Consider the following 12,298-nt stretch of genomic DNA (forward strand, 5'->3'; position numbering starts at 1 on the left):
ATAGTTTAACCCCTGAAATGTAGATGAATACTGCACAGACCCTCATTTCTATACCCACTATTACCTCACTGAGACGCGAGGCTCTGATTGGTTGAAATTTCGTTTGCGGTTGAGAATTGTGCAATGTTGACTTTGCATTTGCATTTGTACCCTATTAGAGTATATGTGACCTTTAAATACATTTTGCAAATTACTCAACAGAATTATTGGATCTTATATGTCATCTGAGACATACAAATGTCAAAGCATTTTTATTAAAATCATTTGGTAAATTGACCATTTGGATTGAGTTGGCTACTTTAATCAATAATATAATGGGTTGACACATTGTAGACAAGTAGGGATACTGAGTCAAGTTATGACCACTAATATAACACAACTGCCCTTTCCAAACTGAACTTCTCAAGGAGATCTGGGTTGGAAGCGGTGTTCAGCAACCTATGCTAAAGGTAAGGAAACTAAGATGCGGTGGTCAGGTTAACTGCTGTGGGTGGTCTTTGTATCTAAATTGTGTAGATTGATGCTCATCATGTCGATCACTGTTTTGTTTGGTCCAGATCTGATTATTTATTAACTGTCATTTTATAGCTGGAATATTGCTGTGTGAAGCATTAAACAACAACACCAGTAAACCGATCTAAATTGAACACACCTGTTTAGACAATGTTGTTTTGTGACTCCTTACATACACATCACTGGCCGCATGGTAAAGTGCCTTGTCACGCAAGACACCTCGATCTACCTGCTGTACCACCATGGCCGACACGCACAGCAAGTCCATTAACATTGGCTGATCAGGGCGAGGGAGCCTCTCTTTCATTGTGGTGTGGAGATCAAGCAGCCAATCACACACAAGTTTGTCATCCAGGCCCAACCCTTTCATCATCCTCTTTGTGTCATATGTTGAATATGGGCAGCCATCATCCTGTGGGAGACATACCAGTTTGATAAACTGCAGTATAACATGTGAAGGTTCCAGTGGCTCAGCAGGTAGTGCGCTGCTCCAACTCCAGTTTGATGCTGGAAGCCATATGTATACTTGGATCCATTCTTCCCAGAGTGACAGCACAAATTAACCACAATACTCACATGTAGATGAATATGCAATTAGGCCCTGATTTCTAGAAACAAACTTAAGTTTTCACTCAAATTTCAAGCTGAGTTTGACAATTTGAAACAGCTGAATTTTTAACTCAACTGCATTTTTAAAACAAAAATGCACAAACCATTTAAGAAATCTATCCCCAAAACTCAAATTGTCTACTATGTTTGAGTTTAATATCAATTTCAGGTCTTTCTTGGGAAGGCATTTTCTCAAATTTGAGTAAAAACTCTAGCTTAATTCAAAACTCAGACTTATGTTTTCAGATGAGCCCCATTAAAAAAAACAAAACATTAGTCAGGATATTTTGGCAAACAGACCCCAAAAAGGGCTGTAATCTTAGAAACTTATGTTTACAATTTCACTCATCGGTTAGCTGTCTTGAAAAAATATGTGTTGGGGAGTCAAGGGCTAGAGAAATACTAACAATCCTAAATGAACATTTCAAAGTCATTCACAAAGTATTTATCAGATTGTTAAAGCTCTGTTCTAGTCAAACCAATGGTTAATGGCATGAGCATAAGCCCCATGTCATAAGTTAGAGGATAACCACTGCATCAGCAACAAGCATCTATCATGGCCGCTTAAATACGATAGTTTCACAATGAGACAAATGATCGATTGATTCCCATATTACTGAACTCCAAATGGAAACACTGACATCAAAGGATCTTTTGGAATAGGATGAGAGTGTGCAAGGAACAATATAAATCAACACTGCAACAAATTATATAAGACAGCTACGAGTTTCCATAGAAAGCTAGGATAATTACACTGGATACATGTGACCTGGAAACCATCCCCCCATTATATGGCCTTCATTGGCCTATTAAGCAGCACGGCAGATATAATATGTTAGACATCAAACTTCAGGAGGGTGAGAATCTATTTATCTTTGAGATTTATTCTTCGAATTGCAATAACCAGTGTCCTGGGTACAGAAAGCAAAACGGACTAACAGAGAAATACATGATGTCATTTCACTGTGATGTCATTGTAACCAATGATGTCACAATGATCTGCACATTCACTGAACATTATCTCCTAGGAGATCACTTGATCTCACACAAACAACAGCTCTGGTGGAAGCCAGGGCTGATTCATAAAATATACACTTGGCTGAAATATGAGGAAATGAAAAGCTTCTTTCCACACTAAAACCAACAAGGTGACTAGATAATCACAAGCTAATACTGTATAAACCTCATAACTAGTCAATGAAATGAAATTAACTACCATTACATATTACATGTGAGATTGCGTAATCTGCCCATCTACTCCATTATTCCTTAATCAGAGCTAGCAGCAGACCAGAATATAGAACATGGATGCCGTGACAAATTTCCACTAACCCAAACCTGCACTTCATCCCTTGTTACTAAAATATCATATTTTCCATCCATCTTCTAAAAGCGCAACGAGAGCCAATAACTCTGACACTAAACACATGTACTATCCCAAGTTAAAAACTAGGAACTGTTATGTGGGTATTGTTGTTCAGAAACAGCATGATCCCCATCCTCACTTGAGGAGCTTGCAAAGAATTAGAACCAACAGAGACATAAGCAGTTCTCCTCCAAGCAGCCATGGTCTTACATAATCCGATGGACAATCATATCAGTATATGTGCTCCACTAACCCCACAGCCGACAAGGTAATGGCTCCCTAACATCAGCCAATCACAGGGCCCTGCCATAATTCCCCGCTGAACACATCAACTCCTCAAATTAATCAAGCGAGTAACAAGGCTCGTTAGATGTCGTATTATCAAATCAAGCACAGTGTTGAGGTAGAAGTCAATCTCTGAGGGTCAAATCTATGCATTTCTTGCCACCCTGCCTTCCAACACATATGATCAAAGGGTAGAAAACCGACGAATCTTAAGCAGTCCAGCACATGCCAAGTTTGTGTAATTACAGAACCAGGTTTCACAAACTTATTTTTTCAAATTGCCATTACATTTCTGGATGAAAGGAGATGGAACCAGTATTCATTGAAAACGAAACTTCTTGTTTTTGAATATGCAATGGCTGTTCTGAAATGTACTGGAACTTGTACAACCTTCAACGGTCACACAGCTGAAGTTGGTGCTGCTAAGTGAGCTTTGTACTGACATGGATGCCTGTCACATCAGCTGATACTGCTTAACATAGCCTTGTGTTTACTGTATCACTGTGCTCAAGTCAACACACTCTCATTCAAGCAAGTTGCATAGGTGAGTACCCCATATTCAAACAGTTTTTCATTTTTTTAAGTGACAGTTTGTATCAAAATTATCCCACTCATTTTCAAATTTCAAAATTCACAAAACTTCACTTGTGCTGTGTTGCTACACTCTGGAAAACTAAGTCACACCCGAATAAAAAGTTTCTTTTGAATTCCAGCAATCTCATCCCCTTCGTTTGAAATTGCAAACTGATATCCCTGATAAAAATATCTTGGATTAAATATGAAGGTTTCTAATATTTGGACACAATAATCCTGTCTTTCATGATTGAAAATTCATATTTATGAACATAATCTTTTTGGTGTTTGAGGATCAACTGATTTAAATCCAGTGTCTTGTGACATTGATACTTATGATCAACTTGTTTGATCATCCCTCAAAGTCACATGACCACTTCAAAGATGGTGCTGGTATCAATGGAGTATTTTATGAAAGAGAGAGAACCTAAATTATCTGGCTTTTGAATTAAAGTATTAGCTAATTTGTTCCTAAATCCCCAAGATAAATTCTTCCCCAGCTCACAATTCTCACTTCATTTTTTAAACTTAACTGTCTGATGTCCACCAATAAATTGATTTCTTCATAATCCTAGTGTACAAGGTCAATGCACTAGGATAAAATAGATTTCCTATGCCAGAAAGATTTAGAAACTTTTCAAAGTATAATCATAAATATTCATAGTAAAAGCAATTTCCTCCTTGATGCAGGATATCTTACAGAAGGTTATCAGGTTTACACATTTAAAGTTAGATATTAAACAGGATGCATTAAACCTTCCAACCTGTTCTGGTGAAAGACCATTAAACCAATTCCAGGATAACACGGAACCAATTCCAGTTTAATATGGAACAATTTTAGACTAAGAATCACTAACTGACTGAGACTCCCCACTACAACAACAATTGTTCTTGACAAAAATCTGTATCAAGCTCTGTAACTTTCCTATAAATACAATAAAGATGCCATTACACAAATCTTGAAATAATCCACAGTGGTGTACTGGTTTTCATGCTTGCCTCTCACGACAAATGCCTGGGTCCGAATCGGAGACACCAAACATTTGTGACCTGACTCTCATTCTGTGTTGTGTCCCTGGACAAGGCACTTCATCCATGTTGCACCCAGTCCTAGCTGAGAAACGGATGTATGGACCTTTATGGTCACGCTTAGCACTTAGAAGCAGCGTTGAAAGTACAGGTCCCTCAGGGTAGTATGGTAACGAGGGAGAGCATTGTAGCATTGGATTCTAGGCACAAATATTAGCATCATTATAATCATTAATGATAGTAAACCAAATGGATAAACCAATCTGACATGCACTTTCCCCTGTGTTCAAGAGTGGGTGAGATTATGTTTGCACCGCTTCTAGCATTATTCCAATATCACAACACGGGACTCCAGATATGGGATTCACACATTGTACCCATGTGGAAAATCATACCTGGGTTCTTGGCGTGAAGAGCAAACACTCTAACCACCAGGGTGTGTACAAGAGAGAGATGTAATATGTGATAATTCTAGATAATTAAAGAACATCAAAATAGAATTTTGAATTGCACCATAAATATGGAAGGTGATCCCCAATCTTTTTACAGCACACTGAACCAATTTCAAGTAGTCATAAAACCAATTTAATTCAATAATAAATAATGATAACCAATTCCAGTTAAACATGAAACTGAATCTAGTTAACATGAAACTGAATTTAGATAACTTGAATCTGGTTAACATAAAACCAAATCCACATAAACATTGAACCAACTCAGATTAATATTTAACAATCAGATTAATATTTCACAATCACATTAATATTTAACCAGTGATAAACAGATAAACACTGAACCATTCACATTTAAACATACAAATTCTACATTTACACATTACATACAATTTACAGCAAAACTTGAAACCTACTACTTAAACATCATGAGACATTAAACCATTTAAAATTTAAAATTAAACCATTTACATTTGAAACTGAAATCATTTACAGTGTAACAAAACAAAAATGTGTTAACACTATCAAACACTGAACAATGAACATTGAAATCATAGAAATCATTGAAATCAATGACAAAGTCTCTCATGACTCAGTTTCCAAATGCCACTTAAAGATAGTGAGACCATAGAGTAGGTAACTAAGGAGAATTTGAGCTCTTGTACCTAAACGAGGCCATTGTGTATAAGATCTTCTATATGAACAGGTATCAATTAATGGCATTCTGTGAACACTGAATACTGTGTAACAATGTTCCCATCTGAGAGAAGTCCTTCTGATGGCACCTGAACACAATCACTTCTCATTCTAAATCCAAGACGGTAAAACCAAAGAGTCCCACTTACCTCACCTGGAATATATATCTCAACACCACGATTTCTCATTGCCCGAGAAATTTCACCAAATTTGGGATCCATTGCCAGAAATAGCCTGCAAGTTAATTACATTTTCTTAATAACATTCTAAACATTTACCAAATTTATATTTCATAAGCATTTTAACAAATAGATGAAATAAGGACACAGCTAACACATCATATCATAAAATACAATGAAATAAAAACAGAAATATGCATACAAGTGTGTTTGCATTATCAGTTTCATAATTTCTAGGGGGATGGAGGGACAGCCTTGTGGTAAAAGCACCTTCTCATCGCACTGAAGACCTGGGTTCAATTCTCCATATGTGTACAATGTGTGCATCCCATTTCTGGTGTCCCTCACCGTCACATTGCTGGAATATTGCTAAAAGCATCCCAAACCTATACACATACACTCAACCATTCCTATACCTACAATGCTGTTTACCTGAAGTTGGCGTGTGGCTTAATTGCTGGTATCTGGCCGTCAATGACTCCTCTCTCATTGATGCTCAGTACTCCTTCTGGCTCTAGCAGGGCGTTCAGACGATCCAGCACAGAGGGACTGAACAGAAAACATTGCCAGAACTAAGAAAAATGTTCATAGTTTGTGTCAAACTTTATGAAATTAATACATACATATGACAGTAGCTAAAGGATAGACCACAATTGGGGGAGGAGAGCATTGGTTTCATACTTCAAGTACAGTGGACTCTGTCAATACCGGCACCACTCTGGACCAAATGAAAATGCTGGTTTTGACAAAGTGCCGGTATAGGCAGTTTGCCTCATGACGCCGACGCACAACGGAAGTCGTACTGTCTCGTTAACTTTAACAACATGTTTGATAAGGAACAAGGCAGTCTCAGTCATTTATTACACATTCAAATAATAACAAGAGCAATGTCCTCAGCTGCACTTTCCAAGTTCTGCACATAATGTAGAAGTCGCACTTCCTGGCTAGATGCGAAGTGTTTAATCTGAGTGCACATCCTCAAAACACGACTTGCAGTCAGTTTAGGAAACACATTTTCATCTTCATCTTCGACTTCATTCTCTTCTTCATCAGGACACTTGTTCTCAGTCTGTTTTACTTGAGTTATCAAGTCTGTTTCAAATTCACTCAAATCGGGGTTTTCCGTAGGCAAATCGTCATCACACCCTACATATTCATTGCTTGTAGCTTCCTTGTTTATTGTGGCCACTAATGTAGCTAGGGGAATGTTGTCGTCTTCTTCGTCGTCACTGCAAACAGTTTCACACACACCAAATCCGCATGAAGCAAAACACTTGCGAATAGTCAGGGATGTTGTCTCATTCCTCGCTCTTGCGATCCATTACACTGCATCTAACACCATGATTGCTTTGCAAAGTTCATCAGTGCCGGTACATGTGTCCATTCGAGAGACAAGTGATCTCAACAGATATCGTCGATAACGCGCCTTAAATGCACGGATTATGCTTTGATCTAGAGGTTGAAGAACTGATGTCGTGTTTGCAGGAAGGTAACAAGAGTTTCACGTTACTCAGTCTAAGGCCATAGTACTTATCACGTGACACGTACTACTCACTAGTTAACAAGATACTGATTGACACTTCCCGTTTCTGAATAATATCGGGAAATGTGTTGTTACAGTGTTTACAGTCAAACTGAGCAATATTCATCGCTCTGTGTAAGGGACATGTATCACTCACTAATTAACAAGACACTAATAGACACTTCCCATTTCTGAATAATGTCGAGTAGTAACTGTGAATTGTGTTGTTACATCATTTGAACCTAATTGCCTCAAAGGGTTGCGCCGTCTTTCATGTGCCGGTTTTTACGGATTTGTTTTCATAACAAATTGTTTGTTGGTACTGAAAAACAATGCCGATATCTGGAGTACACAGAAGCCGATGATTACAGATGTTTCTATATGCTAATTAAGAGCATTTCTGCCGGGACTGAAACTTTATGCCGTTGTAGACAGAATGCCTATGTTTACAGAGGCCAATATTGCCAGAGTCCACAGTACTCAACTGGCCCCATTTCAGGAAAGAAAGTACCCGTATCATCAAGAATTTATTTCAGAACTTTGGAACCAAAGAATTACCTGCAGAAGTTGACATTGTCAATGAGGAGCCAGTCTCCGTTCTGTAGTGCCTTCACCAGCAGGCTGTCCACCCACTCAAATGTGCCACCACTGCCAGCACTGCTTAGTCTCTCACTCTCCACAATCCCACGGAGGTGGTCAACCCGTGACTGAAGCTCCTCTAAACCACCTGCACACATCAAGGATAGACAGCGTCCAGACTCTTACACTATGGATAGTGTCCACACTCATAGTGGATAGTACAAATGATATAACACTAGTGGGTAGTGCCTTCTTTGTGACACTAGTACCCAGGAAAGTGCACTTGAATAGTGCTATGGTGACAACACTACTGGACAATGCCTTCGTTGTAACAATAATGGATAGTGATCAGCTTATAACACACGTGGACAGTGTCAAGGTTATAACACACATAGATATTGACATGTAAGAACACTAGTGGATGGTAACCAGGTTATGACACATGTGAATAGAGTAAATCGTAAAACACTAGTGGAAAGTGACCAGGTTGTAACAATAGTGGATAGTGTCAAGGTTACAACACTAATGGATAGTGAATAGGTTATAACACTTGTTGGTAGTGTCAAGGTTATATAAGTATTGGATAGCGACCAGGGCCCATTTGTTCAAAACTTGGTTATTTTAACACTCTGATAAGTCTTAATCCTTGCAATGGTATTGATTAAAGTAATACCATATTTTAGTTGATGCAAAGGCATGTTTTGTACATTTTTTTTCTTGAGATCTGAAAATCCGAAATTGCTTTGTATCTCACCCACTTTCCATTATAAAATGTCTCGGCTTCTATGTCAGAACACAACAATTCTTTAGATAAAAACAGCCCAACTGATTTTACTATTTTATTGTGTCCAGAATATATCAACAATATCAATGATTTATTATGCAATATGCAAAATTTATCACATAATACTGAAAGTGTAATCGGGATGATAGGGTGATTGTGTTTACTCTTGTTCAACTGACCTTCATCTCAAAGAAGTTACCTAATATGTCCAACAAAGTTGACAGACGACATCACTACAGTACCGAATACAGATTTCTTACAAAAGGTGGCATCGGCGACAAAGGGTACACAGGGTTTTGTGAGAACTATTCCTTTGATTCAGGGGTCGTTTGTACATGAATATGACAGGTATGCAATCAGAATCATTCTGACTACCTTAGTATTGTGTTTTATCGGTTTCATTGTAAGTATGAGAAGCCAGAAATGCTGATAATTACTGTTGTTGTTACCGTTGATTTTGCATCAGTCACTGCGTCACGCCACATGGAAACTTTGACAATTTCATATGAATTATCAAATCACTGTAGTGTATCTATTTTTGATTTCCTGCTACTGTAATCTCGCCATGCATAATCTCTAGGTAATGAGCCATTACAAGCAACGAAAAAACGTCATAAAATTTCATAAAATGCAACAAACTGTAAAATCGGAATTTTTCTTTGTTTACATTTGAAACATGTGCAGCCTTTCAAGCACAGGGTTCATTTTCCCACCCAATATCTTTCGTTTCATTTTATCTACACAGTTGGTATTGCTGACAAAACCTCCTGTAATTTGATTCTAAAATATATGGGGAATTCAGTTTTCTATTTGTCACAGCCGAATATGATAGATCTATATACATGATGTAACTGGCGTCTCAATACTGGTCTCCGTAAAACATCATTTCATAAACACGATCCAACATGGCGGAAAGCGCACTTCGGCATTCGCTTAAGTGCATTTTCGAAAACGTGACGCATATTTTCGTACCTCTCCCAATGCCAAGAAGTAAATGTCTCTCAGTCGTAAGTGAATGTTAATGTATGGTTAAGAATATCTCTTACAGTGTTCATCACATACTCGATAGACCTCCTTCCAAACCTGTCATGCATACACAGTTCACTATCCGAATAATCTGTTATGTTGAAATCATAAGCACGATAAACTTTCTCTTGTCCTTGGTTCTTAACAGCACCATGCATGCTGCGTTCGGTTGAATGACCAATGCCATCTTGCCAATGTAAACAACACGGTTAACTATTTAGCAGCGGTCCGTAGGTGTGTTAACTTTAACGCCAAGATAACTGTGGGTTAAAGATAACCAGGTCTTGAGAAATGTTTTTAACACTTGGTTAACTTTAACGACTGGTTAAGAGGATTTAACCAGTGGTTAAAAGATAGCCGGGTTTTGAACAACTGGGCCCACGTTATAACACAAGTGCATAGTGTCCACAAATAACACTAGTGGATAGTGTCCACAAATAACACAAGTGCATAGTGTCCACAAATAACACTAGTGGATAGTGTCCACAAATAACACTAGTGGATAGTGTCCACAAATAACACTAGTGGATGGTGACCAATGTGTAATACAAGTTGACAGTGACAAGGGGTTATAACACTTGTGATGGTAACCAGCCAATAACACTAACAGAGTAGAAAACATAGAAAACATTACTTTGAACAAAAATAAACAAGTCAATTTTCAAATGTAACGATTTACATAAAGTGTCATGACGACCTCCTCCAACATCAAAGCATTAATCGGAAGACATGGTTGAATGAATTGGTGAAACTTTGCCTGACTCCACAATTAATGCATTAAATCCTGCAGTGATTCCCCGATTTATCTGTCTGACACACTAAAGCTCCAAACCAACTCCTACAAAGGACTACAGTCAGACATTCAGGCTGGGGACAGATTCCTGTCAAGTCATTTTCTTTAAAATCTGCAAAATACCGGGTTTGAAAGGGTAAAAGTCTGATGTCATATCAATGAGTTCTCCAAACGTCCTAAGACCAGGGAGTAATGTTCCCTGAACCCACCTTGCAACAGTTTGTTCTGGTTGAGTATCTTCTGAAGTAGCATCAACACTGAGCAGATGGCCTTCACCTTGGCCTTCAAACACTCGTATTCCTCAACAGTGGAAACCACATGACCTGAACCTGAATAGGACAGGAGAAGAGTCTCATTACTGAAAGTGAGTGAGTGAGTGAGTGAGTGAGTGAGTGAGTGAGTGAGTGAGTGAGTGAGTTTACTTTTACGTCGCACTTAGCAATATTCCAGCTATATGGCGATGGTCTGTAAATAATCGAGTCTGGAACAGACAATCCAGTAATCAACAACATGAGCATCGATCTGTGCAATTGGGAACCGATGACATGTGTCAACCAAGTCAGCTAGTCTGACCACCCAATCCCGTTAGTCGCCTCTTACGACAAGCATAGTCACCTTTTATGGCAAGCATGGGTTGCTGAAGGCCTTTTCTACCCCGGGACCTTCACTGAAAGTCATTTCACCAATTTGCCCAAGATCCAGAATAATAAATAATACTTTTTATGATGATAAGTTTCTTGAATATGAACATATTTACTGGATAAATTCTACTTATAATTTTTAATGAACACCCTCCTCCAAGAAACCCATAAGATTCATGATACTATATTCCTGAAGGAAAGCGATTTCTCAAGTCATGAAATGAGTTTCTTATTACATACACAAGCTTCTGGTTGTGAATGCTCTCCTTAATCTTGGGATGCATTAAGTCAATTCAAGATGATCTGTGTTTAGATTGCATATAGGGGCAGTGCAGTAGCCTAATGGTTAATGCATTTGTTTGTCACACCAAAGATCCAGGATCGACTCCACAGATAGGCACAGTGTGTGCGGTCCATATCTGGTGTCCCTTGATATGATATTGCAGGAATATTGCCAAAAGAGTCATTAAATAAAATAAACTCACTCACTGACTTTGATTACACTTACATTTCCCTACTTTTTCCTCTCTCGACTTTCCGGAGGTTTATAGTTTACTATTTCCTTTCAGGTTATAATAGGTAGGTGAGTTACGATCATCTGAGGGTCTGAGATAGCTTTGCACCCCTAAGGCTTGTTTGTTTGCTGTTCAACACCACATTCCAACTATATTCCAGCTGGTGGTGTCTGTACAAGGTTACCACTTAAGACAATATCACAATCTATGTCAGTGTTGTACATCTAGTGATGACAAGATCGATCTCTACAGCCCTTCCTTGTCTCTGTGATCATACATTGGAACCTGCATGTCTGTTTACTTCCCACGGTCAACACCGTCATATCACACATGATGTGAACATCCCAATAATTTATCATCACATGTTGTTTATTTGGTGTCTCCTACTTGATAAAAGAAAATTTAGGAAAAAACAATAAATTTACTTAGTGCATAACGATTTGATGACTCACCTATGTCAGTACTTAGACATCATCTCCGACCTCAATAACAGAGGATGGGTTTAAAATCATGGGAGTCAGTGAGTGAGTGAGTAGCTGGGGGTGGGATGGTGGAGAGAGAAAGAGCGCAGAAATGGACTTCAACATGATAGCTGTGTTAAGAAAAGAACTTGGACCTTGAGGCCTGACAAATTAACACTTTATAGATTAAGCTACCCACCTGCGCACATCATTAAAGAAGTAAATCAACATTAAAGTTTTTCAGTGTGTAAAAGTGAAGGTTGACAATGTGTCCT

General features: G+C 38.4%; 1 protein-coding gene across 1 annotated transcript in view; it reads right to left on the reverse strand.

The window, feature by feature from the left end:
- Nucleotides 1-12,298, reverse strand: part of LOC137286150 (midasin-like) — a 130,130-nt gene that overhangs the window by 55,536 nt on the left and 62,296 nt on the right. The window contains exons 41-45 of the mRNA XM_067817826.1: nucleotides 10,616-10,735; nucleotides 7,783-7,951; nucleotides 6,135-6,251; nucleotides 5,673-5,757; nucleotides 653-925 (exon numbers count right to left, since the gene is read on the reverse strand). Coding sequence (XP_067673927.1) covers nucleotides 653-925; nucleotides 5,673-5,757; nucleotides 6,135-6,251; nucleotides 7,783-7,951; nucleotides 10,616-10,735 — 764 coding nt within the window. The remainder of the gene's footprint in view (nucleotides 1-652; nucleotides 926-5,672; nucleotides 5,758-6,134; nucleotides 6,252-7,782; nucleotides 7,952-10,615; nucleotides 10,736-12,298) is intronic.

The sequence above is a fragment of the Haliotis asinina genome, chromosome 6 (genome assembly GCF_037392515.1).
Source record: "Haliotis asinina isolate JCU_RB_2024 chromosome 6, JCU_Hal_asi_v2, whole genome shotgun sequence".
Classification (NCBI taxonomy): domain Eukaryota; kingdom Metazoa; phylum Mollusca; class Gastropoda; order Lepetellida; family Haliotidae; genus Haliotis; species Haliotis asinina.